This window comes from Oryctolagus cuniculus, chromosome 7, assembly GCF_964237555.1.
Source record: "Oryctolagus cuniculus chromosome 7, mOryCun1.1, whole genome shotgun sequence".
Lineage (NCBI taxonomy): Eukaryota > Metazoa > Chordata > Mammalia > Lagomorpha > Leporidae > Oryctolagus > Oryctolagus cuniculus.
In genome coordinates, this window is record NC_091438.1 from 116182870 (window position 1) to 116196272 (window position 13403).

Below are 13403 nucleotides of genomic sequence, written 5' to 3' on the forward strand. Positions count from 1 at the left end.
CATAATCCAGACGGGGAAACTGTGAGACCCATAGGAAATTCACTTCTGCATGCCAAGTCCTCTATGTGGGGCATGACCAGAGTGCTGGGAGAGGCTGAGCCTGGCTGTTGGTGGCTGTCTGGGGGATGGGTCACCACTGGTTGCCCCGTCCAAATCCACTTTCCCTTCTGGGCGATTGGCCAGTGTGCATCACACCTCTGAACAGACTCTTGAACCCCTGTGCTTTTTAAGCAACAGATGCTCACTGCTATATTCAAGGCACAATCCTGGCCTCTGGGAATGCGATACTGAACAAAACAAACTGGACTCCTGCCCTCAAGATTACCATCTTTGGGGGAAAGACATATTAGAAATAGTCACAGAGGGGTGGACATTCAGCCTGGCAGTTAGGACACCTGTATCCCATCTCAGAGAGCCTGGGTTTGATTTCTGGCCTGGTTTCTGGCTCCAATTTCCCACCAATACAGACCTTGGGAGGCAGCAGGTGAGAACTCAAATCCCTAGGCTTCCACCGCTCTTGTTTCAGACTTGGGTTGAGTTCCCATGCTCCTGGCTTTGGCTTGGCCTGGCCCTGGCTGTTGTGGGCATTTAGAAAATGAACCAGCAGATGAGAGCTCTATCTGTCTGTCTGCTTTTCAAATAAAAATGTTTAAAAAAGTATATACGGCCGGCACCGCGGCTCACTAGGCTAATCCTCCACCTTGCAGCGCCGGCACACCAGGTTCTAGTCCCGGTAGGGACTCCGGATTCTGTCCCGGTTGCCCCTCTTCCAGGCCAGCTCTCTGCTGTGGCCAGGGAGTGCAGTGGAGGATGGCCCAAGTCCTTGGGCCCTGCACCCCATGGGAGACCAGGATAAGTACCTGTCTCCTGCCATCGGATCAGCGCGGTGCGCCGGCCGCAGCGCGCTGGCTGTGGTGGCCATTGGAGGGTGAACCAACGGCAAAGGAAGACCTTTCTCTCTCTCTCTCACTGTCCACTCTGCCTGTCAAAAAAAAAAGTATATAACCACAGGAATGTGGGACTGAATAAGTATACAATCATTTGTTTATGCACACCCCCACACAATTCAAACCCCAAGGTTCTGGTATTAGAAGATAGGGGATCTTCAGGCATGGGGGGTGACTAGGTCATGGGTTGAGCCTTCAAGAATGGCATTTATGGCCTTATAAAGGATGCTCCTCAGACTGCCTAGCCCCTTCTAGCACCTAAAGACACAGCAAAATGTGTCGGCGTGGAAACTAGAAAGCAGGCCCTCGGCACACGGCTGGACCTGGTGGCACCTTGACCTTCTAGCCTCCCAAACTGTGAGAAATAGATTGCTGTTGTTTGTAAGCCAGCCAGTTTATTGCTACAGCAGCCTGCACAGACTAAGACAGAAACTGGAATGGAGAAGCAGAGGAGCTGCTCTAAGGAGCATCCCACACGTGGAAGCAGCTCTGGGACTGGGTAGAGGAAGGCAGAGTGTTGACATCCATGCTAGAAAAAGCCATTGATGCCGTGAATGGACAAAGAAAAGAGCGTAGATTGATTTGCATTTTCTCACGGCTAAAAGAGGTCTTTATCCAATAGCTTGTGCGGATGGGCCCCACGGCATCCAGCCCATCCTGGGCTCCAAGGCATCAGCAAGCCTGTGTCTGTACTCTCCATCCTGGACACGGGGCGCCTCCATTCTGGGGTGCAGGGTTGTTGCACTCTCTCCTCCTTTCCCGGGTGCCTGCTGTGCACGGAGACCAGGAGCCCCAGCAACTCCAGTGGCCATCTGCTTTGGCTCCTATGGCGAGAGATCACCAGGGGAGGAGCAGGTGAGTAAGTGGGAAGCCCTGGGAGGTGAGCAGGGAGGGCCGTTCAAGGCCTAGAGTGGCCTGCAATCCCTCCGTGGGGAAACACTTGGGCTAGCCAACCAAGACTAAGCACGCTGCCTCACACTGAATTGGAAACTCAGGCTGGAGAGAGAAAAGGCCACTGGGAACCCACTTTTGAGAAATTGGAATCCATAGCTCCATGAAAGATGGATAGCAGATGAAGGCAGGAGGCGTACACCTCTGAAAAATGGCACCAGTGATACCCAAATCACCAGAGGTGTGATGAGCAGGAAGCATGACCTACTTGTGAAGGCCAAGCACGAGTGAGCCAGACACCTCTCTGGAGGGCTCTCCTGGGCTTTTGTGTGCTCAGACCCTGACCACAGGGTCAGGTGGGTAACAGATTCTCTGTACCGAGCACCCTGGGTTGTCTGGAAACCCAGCTCAGACAACCTCCTAGCTCAATCCTAGTCACTCTGTGCCTTTGGGGGAGCCCACCTAACGTCACTCAGCCTGGTTCTTCCACATTTTAATGTGGGAAAGATGGACTGGGCCAAAAGATTATTTTTTTCATCACTCTTTTTCTTCCTAAATAAAATATTCCATGAACCCCAGCATCTAAGTCAGTTGGAGGCAGAGCTGTTCTATTTGAAGTGAGGGTGTCTATCAGGCTCGCCCTCCTCCCCTGGGGCAGCGCCTAGGACCCCACCACTCCTCAGATCACAGTGTGAATCCCGCTGGATTAGATTATCTCCAAGTCCCGTCCAACTCTGTAATTATACTCCCTGATGGCACCGCCACAGCAGGCTTCTCTGTCTCTATTTCTCCCACCTCTGTGACTTGCTTCCCCCAGGCAAAGATTTGCTGGGAAAATTCCTGGCAGCAGAAGGGGTGGGGCTCTCCTGGGTCTTTACAGAGGCTGACCAATTCCCTAGCCTTCAATGTCCTTGCCAGCCCAGTGTCCATCAGGCTAAAGGTTCACTCTGATAGCCCCAAGGCCACCTGGTGTCTGCACCCTGTTTGCAACAGGATAATGTGCACCCTGGTGCCTGCTTGGGACTGGACAAAGAGGGGACCAAAGTCAGCCCTCTGCCCAGATTGTTTGCCTCATGACTCCTTCTCCAGAGCCTACCATGTGTGTACCAGGACTGCTCCCGAGCCTGGCACGCAGCAGACCACTGAGAGGCATGTCTTAGGGTCCCAACTCTCTGTTATCTATGCATGCTATGTGGACAGGGATCCATAAGTCACCGGTTTTGAGGACCCATGGAGTGCCAGGTGCACATCTGTCCCTTTTAGTCAAGTCAAGCAGAGAACCAGATCTGGCACGTAGCCTTTCCCCCTCCCCCAGATGATAGTCGCTGAACTTTTCTCTGACCCTCTACTCTTAGTCCCCAGATTTCCCAACTCCTAGAGAGAGAGCAAAGTGTACTGGTTATGAACTTGGCTCCTGGCTGCAGACCGCCTAAGGCCAAATCCTGGCACTTTCATTCCTCAGCTATGACTTTGAGCAAGTTCTCTAACCTCGCTCCTGTTCTGGTTTCCTCATCTGTAAACTGGGGCTAAGGATAGTAGTTACCTCCTGAGGTTCTGGAGGAAATGAATGAGTTCATTCACGTGTAGTGTTGCTGTACCATGTTAGCTATCAGTTCTGTTCTTTGCCCTTTGGTCCCTTTGAGTAACCTGCCTGGCAATCAGGAAAGCCCTGGGCCCTGGGCCTGGGCTGTATCCGCCATGAATGATTTGCTTTCTTCCTCCCAGCTCAGCCAGTGTCAAGCTGTGCTTTCTTCAGTTCACAGCGGGAAACTGTGCCCCACGTGGCCTTGGTAGTTGCTCCCCTGGGGTTTTACTCTGCGTGTCCTCCCTCACCAGGACTTTGGCATTCATTCACTCACCCTCTTGGCTTCCCCTTCTCAGAACTCCTCCCAGGAGACCAGGCAGCTCTTTGGCACCCATATTGGAACCACTGCTGCCAGCAAAGAAGGGATTTAAACAGAGTGCCAAGCCAGGATGGATCCTCTACCAATGGAACACCTTTCATGAAGGCATGAAGCGGTCTCTTCCTTCTGCTTATTAGAGAGCATGCCCCATGTGCCAGCTAGTTAAATCCTCAATACAACCTGTGAGGAAGTTAACAAGATAATCTCATTTTACAGGGAATGCCCTGATGAACATCAGTGGGGCTGGGATTTGTTGGACCCCAGATCTGTGCTTTCGTGCCTCCCATTTAGAACTATCCTCCCACAGAGGAAGTGATAACCCTTCCTCCTCTCATGTTGAAACCAGGTGTGGTGCATGGAGAATCCATTGAATCCTGGAGAAATTGGCATGTGTGGTTTCCTCCAAGCCAAGCCAATTTTAAGATTTTTCAGCTTCAAATTACCAACAGCTCATTATGTTGTCATCCTTTGTGCAGGTCAGAGACTCAGAGGTCCTGGGGATGCAAGGAACCTTGTGTGCAATTTTACCCAACAATTCCTTGGATGACTGAGTCTCTCTTATAGTCACTTCCTGATAAGTAGTTATCCACACTCCTCCCTCACTCCATACATACCACAGTGTGTGCCGATGAAAGTCGTTCCTCATTAAGCTGAAACCCCTGTGCTATTGGTGCCCGCGGTAGTCCTACAACTTAGCTTCAAGGCCACACAAAGCAAGTCTCATCCCTTCCCGCACGCAGTTGACATGGGACTTGTTCTCCTCAGTCTTCTCTATGCCCTGATTCCCTGTCTTTCCAGATCTTCCTCCTAGAACATAGGTTTGGATTTCTTAGCTCCTCTTGGTTGCTTTCTGAATGTGTAATGAGGAGCGGCAACATCACAAACCAAGCTCCTGGTTTGTCAGAGAAGAGCCTTGTTCTAGGCTCTTTACTTCTATGAACCTAGCCCTTCAGTTGGGGGACATCCCTATCAGTCTGTTGATCTTCACTGAGGCAGCTGGGACTACGAGTTTGGTCTATTTAGATACAGGCATTAGATCTCATGGCTCTCACCCCCTCAACTCCGAGCTTTAAGAGTTTGTCTCATGAACTCAGATGTCATACCTTAGCTTTTTTCTTTACACTTTCTTCATCACAGTAACTAAATAAAATTTATGTATGCATTGATCTGATAGCCCAAGTGTTTTCTGTCACTCCATGTATTGTTTAAACGGTTTTGTAGCCATAGGACACTGTAACCTTAGGCATTGGGGATGCATAGTTTCTGGAGCTCCAAGGAAACTTAGATGACAAAAGAAGCTCCAGAAAGAAGTGGTGAAATAGCTGGAATTCACATCTAGGCCACTAGGCTTCTTCATTCTTAAGAACTATATTTTAACCCTTGTTTGAGAACCCTGTGTCTTCCCTAGCACTAGTTGGTTCATGTTACAGCTGTCTACATTTAAACCTAATTGTCCCAACTTTGTTTTTGGTTGGTAACTCCTTATACTATAATGACAACAACTTATTCCTTGTGTTGGGTTATACTGTGTTCTGTAAGAGCATATGCTTAGACCCAAGCTCCCATTATCTTACTTTCAAATAGGGTATCTACAGATTAAAACACATTAAGATGAGGTCATGCTGGACTGGGATGGGCCCTGATCCAGTGACTTGTGTTCTTACCAGAAGAGAGAATAGAGACAAAATGTGAAAGATGTCATGCAAAGATGAAGGCTGAGCTTGGAGTGGTGCTTCTGTAAGTCAATGAATGCCAAGGGTTGCTGGGAACCACCGGAGCCAGCAGAAAGGCCTGGCGACACCTTCTCCTCCATCGTCTCCTGATGACACCAACCCAGGCAATATACCTGGAGTCTGGATTTCAGACATCCAGACAATAATTCCTGGGGTTTCTTTTCCATCCTCCCACTTTGTGGAAAACTAGTTTACCCTCCAGAAATGGATCTGGTTGTTGTCCAAATATCTCTTAGTGAGAAACAGTTCTCATCTGAGAAAAGGTCTTCATAGCAGGGAGAAAGTCTAAGAACCATTCAACCTGGGGGTCAGGTTAGCATTAGAACTCTGGAGTGTGGGTGCCTAGGGAAGTAAGACTGAGAACCCCAAAGTTCCTTTGTGCACTGGCCCCTTTATGCTGTAGTCAGCTGGAACCAGGAGGGGATGCCTGGGCCTTACCCTGTTGCTCCGTTTGCTCGCAGGCGGGGCCCTGGCGCCCCAGGCTGCACTGACACCTGCAGCTGGTGCCCTCGAGGATGGGCTTGCCGTTGTTGAAGCAGGGCCCACAGCGGCAGGCATTGAATTCCATCAGGTACTGGTCTAAGGCCCTGCGCAGGTTCTGGCGCTTGGCCTCCACGTGGCCCAGGTTGGTGTGCAGCAGCACTTCGTGGATGGGCTGCATCTGCAGGCATAAAGAGAACACAGGATCCCTCGCTGAGCTCTGTCCACCTTCCCAGAGGCCACAGACTGGTGGCCACCAAGCTTCTGGGAGGCCTGCTGTAGGCCAGGCACAGAAGCTGACACCCATGTCTACCCTACCACCCTGGATCCTTGCACCTGTCCCTTTGGTGCCATTGCACTTTTGCTCAAATAATTCCTTGCTGGTGGGAGTGGGCTGTGCCTTGCACTGCAGGGCCTGGGTTCTGTGCATGAGAGGCCAGGAACACTCTCCCCAGCATAAAACCCCAAACTGTCTCCTGTCATTACCAAATGTCCCTGGAGGATTTACTTGCCTCAGACTGAGAAGTACTTGTAGTAGAGTAGGAAGAACATTCATTCTGGAGGCAGAAAGCCTAGCTCTACTGCTTGCAGCCCTGTGTGGTTTTCCACACACAACACCCTGAGCCTCCCTTCCTCATTTGTGCAGTGAGAACCATCACCCGCCCTCTGGTTTTACCGTGAGCAGAGAAGGAGATGATGTATGAGAAAGGCATGCCACATAGGTGGGCACCTCTGAAAACTTGTGGAAAATGGAATCAAAAGATAATTTTATTTTGGTGTCAATATTTGTTGAGTTCTGCACATAGGAGGAGTCTTCAAAGACTTTATGGGAAATGTATGCTCTGAAAAAACTATGCATAGAATCCACACTTTTTTATCTTTTATTCCATTTCTACATGCATTTTTTAAAGTCTCCTCTTTGTGAAAGCTAAATGGATGTTTCTCACTGCCTATCTGTGCCTGAGGGTTCTGCAAGACCCCTCTTCCAGCCTGATCTTCTTAATGTGAAGAGTGGGACCAGATCTCTGTCCTAGAATTCCTATAAAGATCTAAGTAATAGATATGAGATATTTCTGCAAAAGAGAACAATAATATAAAACAAAGCACCCTTCTAGCTGGTTATATGAGGGTAGTACATTAAAATCCTGTTTTTTCGGCCAGCGCCGCGGCTCACTAGGCTAATCCTCCGCCTAGCGGCGCCGGCACACCGGGTTCTAGTCCCGGTTGAGGCACCAGATTATGTCCCTGTTGCCCCTCTTCCAGGCCAGCTCTCTGCTGTGGCCAGGGAGTGCAGTGGAGGATGGCCCAGGTGCTTGGGCCCTGCACCCCATGGGAGACCAGGAAAAGCACCTGGCTCCTGGCTCCTGCCATCGGATCAGCGCGGTGCGCTGGCCGCAGCGCGCCAGCCGCGGCGGCCATTGGAGGGTGAACCAATGGCAAAGGAAGACCTTTCTCTCTGTCTCTCTCTCTGTCTCTCTCTCACTGTCCACTCTGCCTGTCAAAAAAAAATAATAAAAAAATTAAAAAAAAATCCTGTTTTTTCAAGTTGCATGTAGATTTGGTTATCATCAGCAGGTTTACAATGCTATATATTTTAAAAGAATCACAAGTGAAAACTCTTCTTCAGGTCTCTGCTTTTCCAGAAGAGGAACGTGAGGCCTAAGATGGAGAGTCAGTTGCTGAAGTCTCCAGGCAAGCCACTGAGGACTGAGCCACACCAGGCCATCTCAGCTTCTCTGGAAACCAAGTTAACAGAGGGCATTTGGGATAGCCTTGATCGCGTTCCTGGAAATGTGTACAGAATGACCCGCAGCAAACAGACCTTGGGGCTGTGGTCGGGGCTGCAGCCGAGGTCAGCAGCCAGGTAATGTCAGGACTGGTCAGGTTCCCAGCCAAGGGGAGAAGATGAGTTACTGGAAGTTCAGGGAGTTTGGCCTCATTGTCAGGAAGTCAGTGTAGAATGAGTTGCCCTGTGGCCCTGGCTTAAGATGATTTTTAGTTCCAGTAAAGGCCAGGATCATTGAGCAACTTCTCTTTGAACTTCCACTGGGATTCAGCACTCGATTCCATCTTAACTCTTCTCCCTCCCAGGCTCTGCAGGAAGCAGAAAGGAAGCAGTCCCTGGGAAGGGCTCATGGAGTTTAAGGGAGAGGATAGAAGTAGAGAAAAAGGATCTTAGGGTGTCAGAGCTTGGAAAGATATTTGCAAGGAACTTGTCCCCATTTTACAGAGCAGAAAATAGATTCAGAGAAGGCAAATAATGCAATATGGCAACACAACTCAAGATATTACAGGTATTAATGCAGCACATAACACAATGTAGCAACATACATAACAACTTGACAAGCAATGTAACCTAGTATGACTGTACATTCACCCGATCTAAATAAACACTTCTGAACTCTGGACATATGCAGATGCCTAAGACATTGTTTCCACTCTGAACGTGGGCTCCCAAATAACTGGTCTCCTTGTCTATCTCCCTCTCCCTCTCCCTCTCCCTCTCTCTCTCTCTCTCCCTCTCTTTCCACTTTTAATTTGCCCTTCATTCTCTTCCTAAAGGAAGCTTCTTCAAAGTGCTTCTTAAAGTACATTGCTAGCCTACTCTGTAGCCTGCCAGTGGCTTAATGCAAGTTCTCAGTTGGCAACGTGGGCTCTGGAGAGACTGTGGTTGCTTGTTTCTGTGAGCCACTAGCTCAAATTGGGCTGTCATGTACCAGCTATGAGTCCTGTGCTGCTTCCTTCATCTCTACGAGCCTGCTGTTTCCTCAACTGATTTTACTAAGCACTCACATCTCCCTCTGATATTGTTAATAACACATCAGGGGGCCAGTGCTGTGGTGTAGCGGGTAAAGCTGCCACCATGCTGGCATCCCATATGGGCACTGGTTCAAGTCCTGGCTGTTCCACTTCCAATCCAGCACTCTGCTATGGCCTGGGAAAGCAGTGGAAAACGGCCCAAGTTCTTGGGTCCCTGCACCCATGTGGGAGACCCAGAAGAAGCTCCTGGCTTCTGGCTTCAGATTGGCCCAGCTCTGTCCATTGCGGCCATTTCGGGAGTGAAGCAGCAGATGGAAGACCTCTCTCTCTCTCTGTCTCTCTGTCTCTGCCACTCTGCAACTGCCTTTCAAATAATAAATAAATAAATCTTTAAAAAATAATATATCACCCTCATGTTCAGAGAGCAAATCACCTCGGTCAAGGTTACATGTTGAAAAGCTGTCTGGACCACGACCGAAACTGTCTTCCCCACCCTACAAAGCCTAACCTCTTTCCCCCAAAAGGTCATTTTAAGTTCTCTCCATATCATGAAACTCAGGCTTCCCCTGGAACTTTTGCTCAAGGCAAACACTAAGTTCACCTCTTGCCTTTGAAAGTTTATATATTACTCCTGATATCAATTTTACAGTTTTGCCCAAATCACTAATAGCATGATGATAGCAATTTTCAGGCCCTATGTGAATTACAGGTGCGTGAAAATGGTGCCTTACTTGTTGAAGAAGAAATGAAATCAAGGTCAATCCTTCTGACCTCATTCTTCATAGAAAGCAGGGTGTTATAATAGACTTTTAGTTTAACGGCTAGTACATGTTTTAAGGGGAGTAAGGTATCCGTATCTGGGATTTTAAATGTATGTAGAAAAGTGGACAATGTTAGGCTACAATGGGTACTAAAACAATAATATGTTGTCTAAAAGTCTAAAATACAACCTTTTAAAAAATATTACCCTGCATGTCAACAGTAGTTTCACAATTGCCAGAACAATCTACTTCTTTTGCAATTTGGATATGGCCTTACTCCTTTGTGAGGTTAAGAATGTAAGGCAGGGGGCCAGCGCTGTGACATAGCGAATAAAGCTGCCACCTGCAGTACCAGCATCCCCTATGGGCACTGGTTCAAGACCCGGCTGCTCCACGTTTGATCGAGCTCTCTGCTATGGCCTGGGAAAGTAGTAGAAGATGGCCCCAGACCTTGGGCCCCTGCCCAGGTGGGAGACCCGGAGGAAGCTCCTGGCTCCTTGTTTTGGAACGTCACAGTTCCAGCCATTGCGGCCATCTGGGGAGTGAACCAGTGGATGGAAGACCTCTCTCTCTCTCTGTGTGTGTGTGTGTGTGTGTGTAAAACTCTTTTAAATACATAAATAAATCTTTAAAGGAATAAAAAGAATGTAAGGCAGTTTTTCTCAACTTCAGCACTGTTGATACATGAGACCAGATGTGTCTTTGTTGTGGGCATTTTCTGTACTTTTTTTCAAGATTTATTTATTTATTTACTTGAGAAGTAGAGTTACAGACAGAGAGAGGGAGACACAGAGAAGAATCTTCCATCTGCTGGTTCATCCCCCAAATAGTTGCAACAGCTGGAGCTGGGCCAATCCAAAGCCAGGAGTCAGGAACTTCTTCCAGGTCTCCCAAGTGGGTACAGGGGCCCAAGCAGAGAGCCAGATCAGAAGAGGAGCAGCAGGGACTAGAACCGGCACCCATATGGGATGCCAGCGCCACAGGCGGAGGCTTTAGCCCACTACGCCACAGTGCCTGCCCCATCTTCTGTACTTCGCAGGATGTTTGGCATCAACCTCGCCTCCACCTTCCGGAAGCCAGCAGCAGCTTTTTTACCCTGCTGTGAACTGAGACAGTCGAAGTTCTGGATTTTGCCAACTCTTCCCTGGGGAACAAGATTGCCCAGTGGTTGAGAATCACATCTTTCAGAAAGGTGTTAGGATTAAAGTGGGAACTGGATACAAACTTCAAAAATCTGAAGTCCAGGTACTGCCCCACAGGAGCTCTTGGCCTTCAACCATTCACCTGCTTTCTCAGAGTCTTAGTGTCCTTATCTCTTCAATGAGCAAAAGCATCCCTATGCCAGCAGTTCATGGTGATGAGCTCATTTGGAACAGAGGCCGCTGCACAGCAAATTATAGCCAGCGTCCAAGTCCAGCTCATGGCAAATTATTGCATGGTCTTGGAGGTAAGAAGTTTTTTGAACATTTTTAAAGAATTGGAAAGAAGAGGTAGTAAAGGAGGAGAAGGTGGAGGAAGAATATCACCAACAAGAAGCACCACTGTTCCTCATGAGCCTGAGGCTCTGTGTGATGCACAACACCTAGAATATTTACTACTTGGTTCTTTACAGAAAGGTTTGCCAACCCCCAATTTAGCAAGTGTGATTTTTAAAAAAAAATCATTTGTGTATAAGCGCAAATGACTATCTGTTTAACGTGGCTGAACCCTGAAGCATTGCTGGGAAGAGCCATGCAAAGCCGGGCCCTGACCAGATGTAAGTTTCTGACCCCAGCTCCCCTGAGGTCTGGATCCAAAGTCAGGCACCACCCCCCCCAAGTCAGACTGGGACAAGGCCATCAGGTCAGTGTGCCGTTACATTTAATCTTGTTCTTTGATGGGCTCATAATAAGAAATATGAAATGATCTGGTCCACTTCACTTTCATTCCTCACGGACGTAGAGTTTCTTCAACTGCGAAAAGACTTACCTCGAAATCGATAACAACAGGATTATACTTTAATGACCTCCCCCAGAAGCGGTATGTAGTGGCGCTCCCGTTTTGTGACAAGCCTCCGCCCCAGCCAGAACTGCCGCCTCGCACGCGGGAAATGATGTCCTTCACGGCTTGGCCCATCTTGTCTGCTTCTGCAATCAGGAGGATAGCCACTTTAGCTCATTTCCCACAAAGCCCAATGCCTGGTGGGCCAGCTCCACAAAGAGCTTCGGAACATGGTGGATATGTTAATCTACTCTCCTTAGAGCAGAGTCCCATTCTGCTTCTGCTCTGCCAGGCTAACAAACTGGATGGGGTAGAAGACAGGACCAGGACTTAGGAATAAACCCATCCTCTGGGGTAGAGTAGAGACTGAGAAGACAGCTCAGCCCAACATGGAAGATAAGGAGGATGGGGGAATGGATGATCATTCATTCATTCATTATCAGGTATTTACTCATGGGCCTCCTATATGTCTAATAGATTCAACCAAATACTGTGGGTGCTATGAAGTATTGCTATGTGGCTCAGTAGGGGCACAGAGAGAGGAGTGTCCAGATATCCCATAGGAGATAGGGACAGTTAGGAAGAAAGGAAAATTGCCTAGAAAGGTGAGTGTTTGTCAGGCAAATGGAGACTGGATGGGAGGCGAGGAAGCAATCTGAGTTCATTTGAGGCATGAGTCATAGAATGGGATGAGAAGAACTTGAACCTATTTAATGGGTACTTCACTCTCTGCCATATAAACTATTCCATCAGTTCATCAGCCGTGTATCTTATGTGTCTTCTACCTAAGGAAAAAAATACTCAAAGTATGTTTGATGAATGAATGAATGGATGGGTGGATGAATTAATCATGAACACACATATCACCTTGTTCAGGAGATGAAACAAAACCTTCCTGGGCAATCCTTCTCTGATCGTTGTTCTTCGAGCATGGACTTGATAACCAAACTTCCCTCTCCTGGGTTATGATCCGATGAGCCTTCATCCCAGCAGCCCATTTCCCAGAAACTTTCCACATGGACCTTTCATCTAGTTCTTGGTTGGATCTTTGCCTGGTACTTGAAATCTAGGAGGGTGCCCCATACAAAGTCAAATATTTCTAAGGTGATCTCAGCCCATCATGGGTCCAAGGCAGAGTTACTGGTATGGGGTGTGCCACATTCATGCAGCATGGCCATTTTTTGAAATGGAATTAATTGGGGATGGAGGGGAAACAGCTTCCTCACTCTGATTATGTATCCAAAGCAAAGTCTGATTTCTCTTTTTTGGAAGACCCATAACTAAACACTTGCCTTTGTCACCAGATCCAGATTTTTTACAATGTTTTCCTGATAAAATTCCTTGAGCATTTATTTTCCCCTTTTCATATTGAATCTCACCAAAGCCGCCAAAACATGAACTGATGTCTTCACTGGTAACACCTGCAGTAGGAACAGAGGCACACAAAACGATGAAATACTCCCAGACAGCTAATGTGGTACAACCAGCTCATAGTAATAAAGCTAACTTTGATTTTGCAGTCTGAGAGATCTTGTTGAAATCCCATTTTCAACCAAATTTCAGTGTTCTCTTCTGTATGTTTCCAGCTCAAATATTTGTTGAAATCAGAAGAGATGTGTATAGTACACACTAATTGTTTAAAAATGTGTCTCCTTTGTTAAATCAACAATAGGAATCACTGTGCACTTACTTCCCATGTAGGATCTCTGTCCTTAATGTGTTGTACTATGTGAATTAATGGTATAACTAGTACTCAAACAGTACTTTACACTTCATGTTTCTGTGTGGGTGCAATCTGTTGAAATCTTTACTTAATATATACTAAATTGATCTTCTGTATATGAAGATAATTGAAAATGAATCTTAATGTGAATGGGATGGGAGAGGGAGTGGGAGATGGGAGGGTTGCGGGTGGGAGGGAAGTTATGGGGGGGAAGCTACTGTAAT

General features: G+C 47.8%; 1 protein-coding gene across 2 annotated transcripts in view; it reads right to left on the reverse strand.

Moving 5' to 3' along the window:
• Window positions 1-1026: 1026 nt before the first annotated feature.
• C8A (complement C8 alpha chain) overlaps window positions 1027-13403 on the reverse strand; it is a 64641-nt gene continuing 52264 nt past the window's right edge. The window contains exons 9-12 of one of the 2 annotated variants that reach the window (XM_008263970.4): window positions 12749-12877; window positions 11445-11602; window positions 5914-6136; window positions 1027-1771 (exon numbers count right to left, since the gene is read on the reverse strand). In XM_008263970.4, the coding sequence (XP_008262192.3) occupies window positions 1620-1771; window positions 5914-6136; window positions 11445-11602; window positions 12749-12877 (662 nt within the window). In that variant the 3' untranslated portion in view covers window positions 1027-1619. 2 annotated transcript variants of the gene reach the window in all.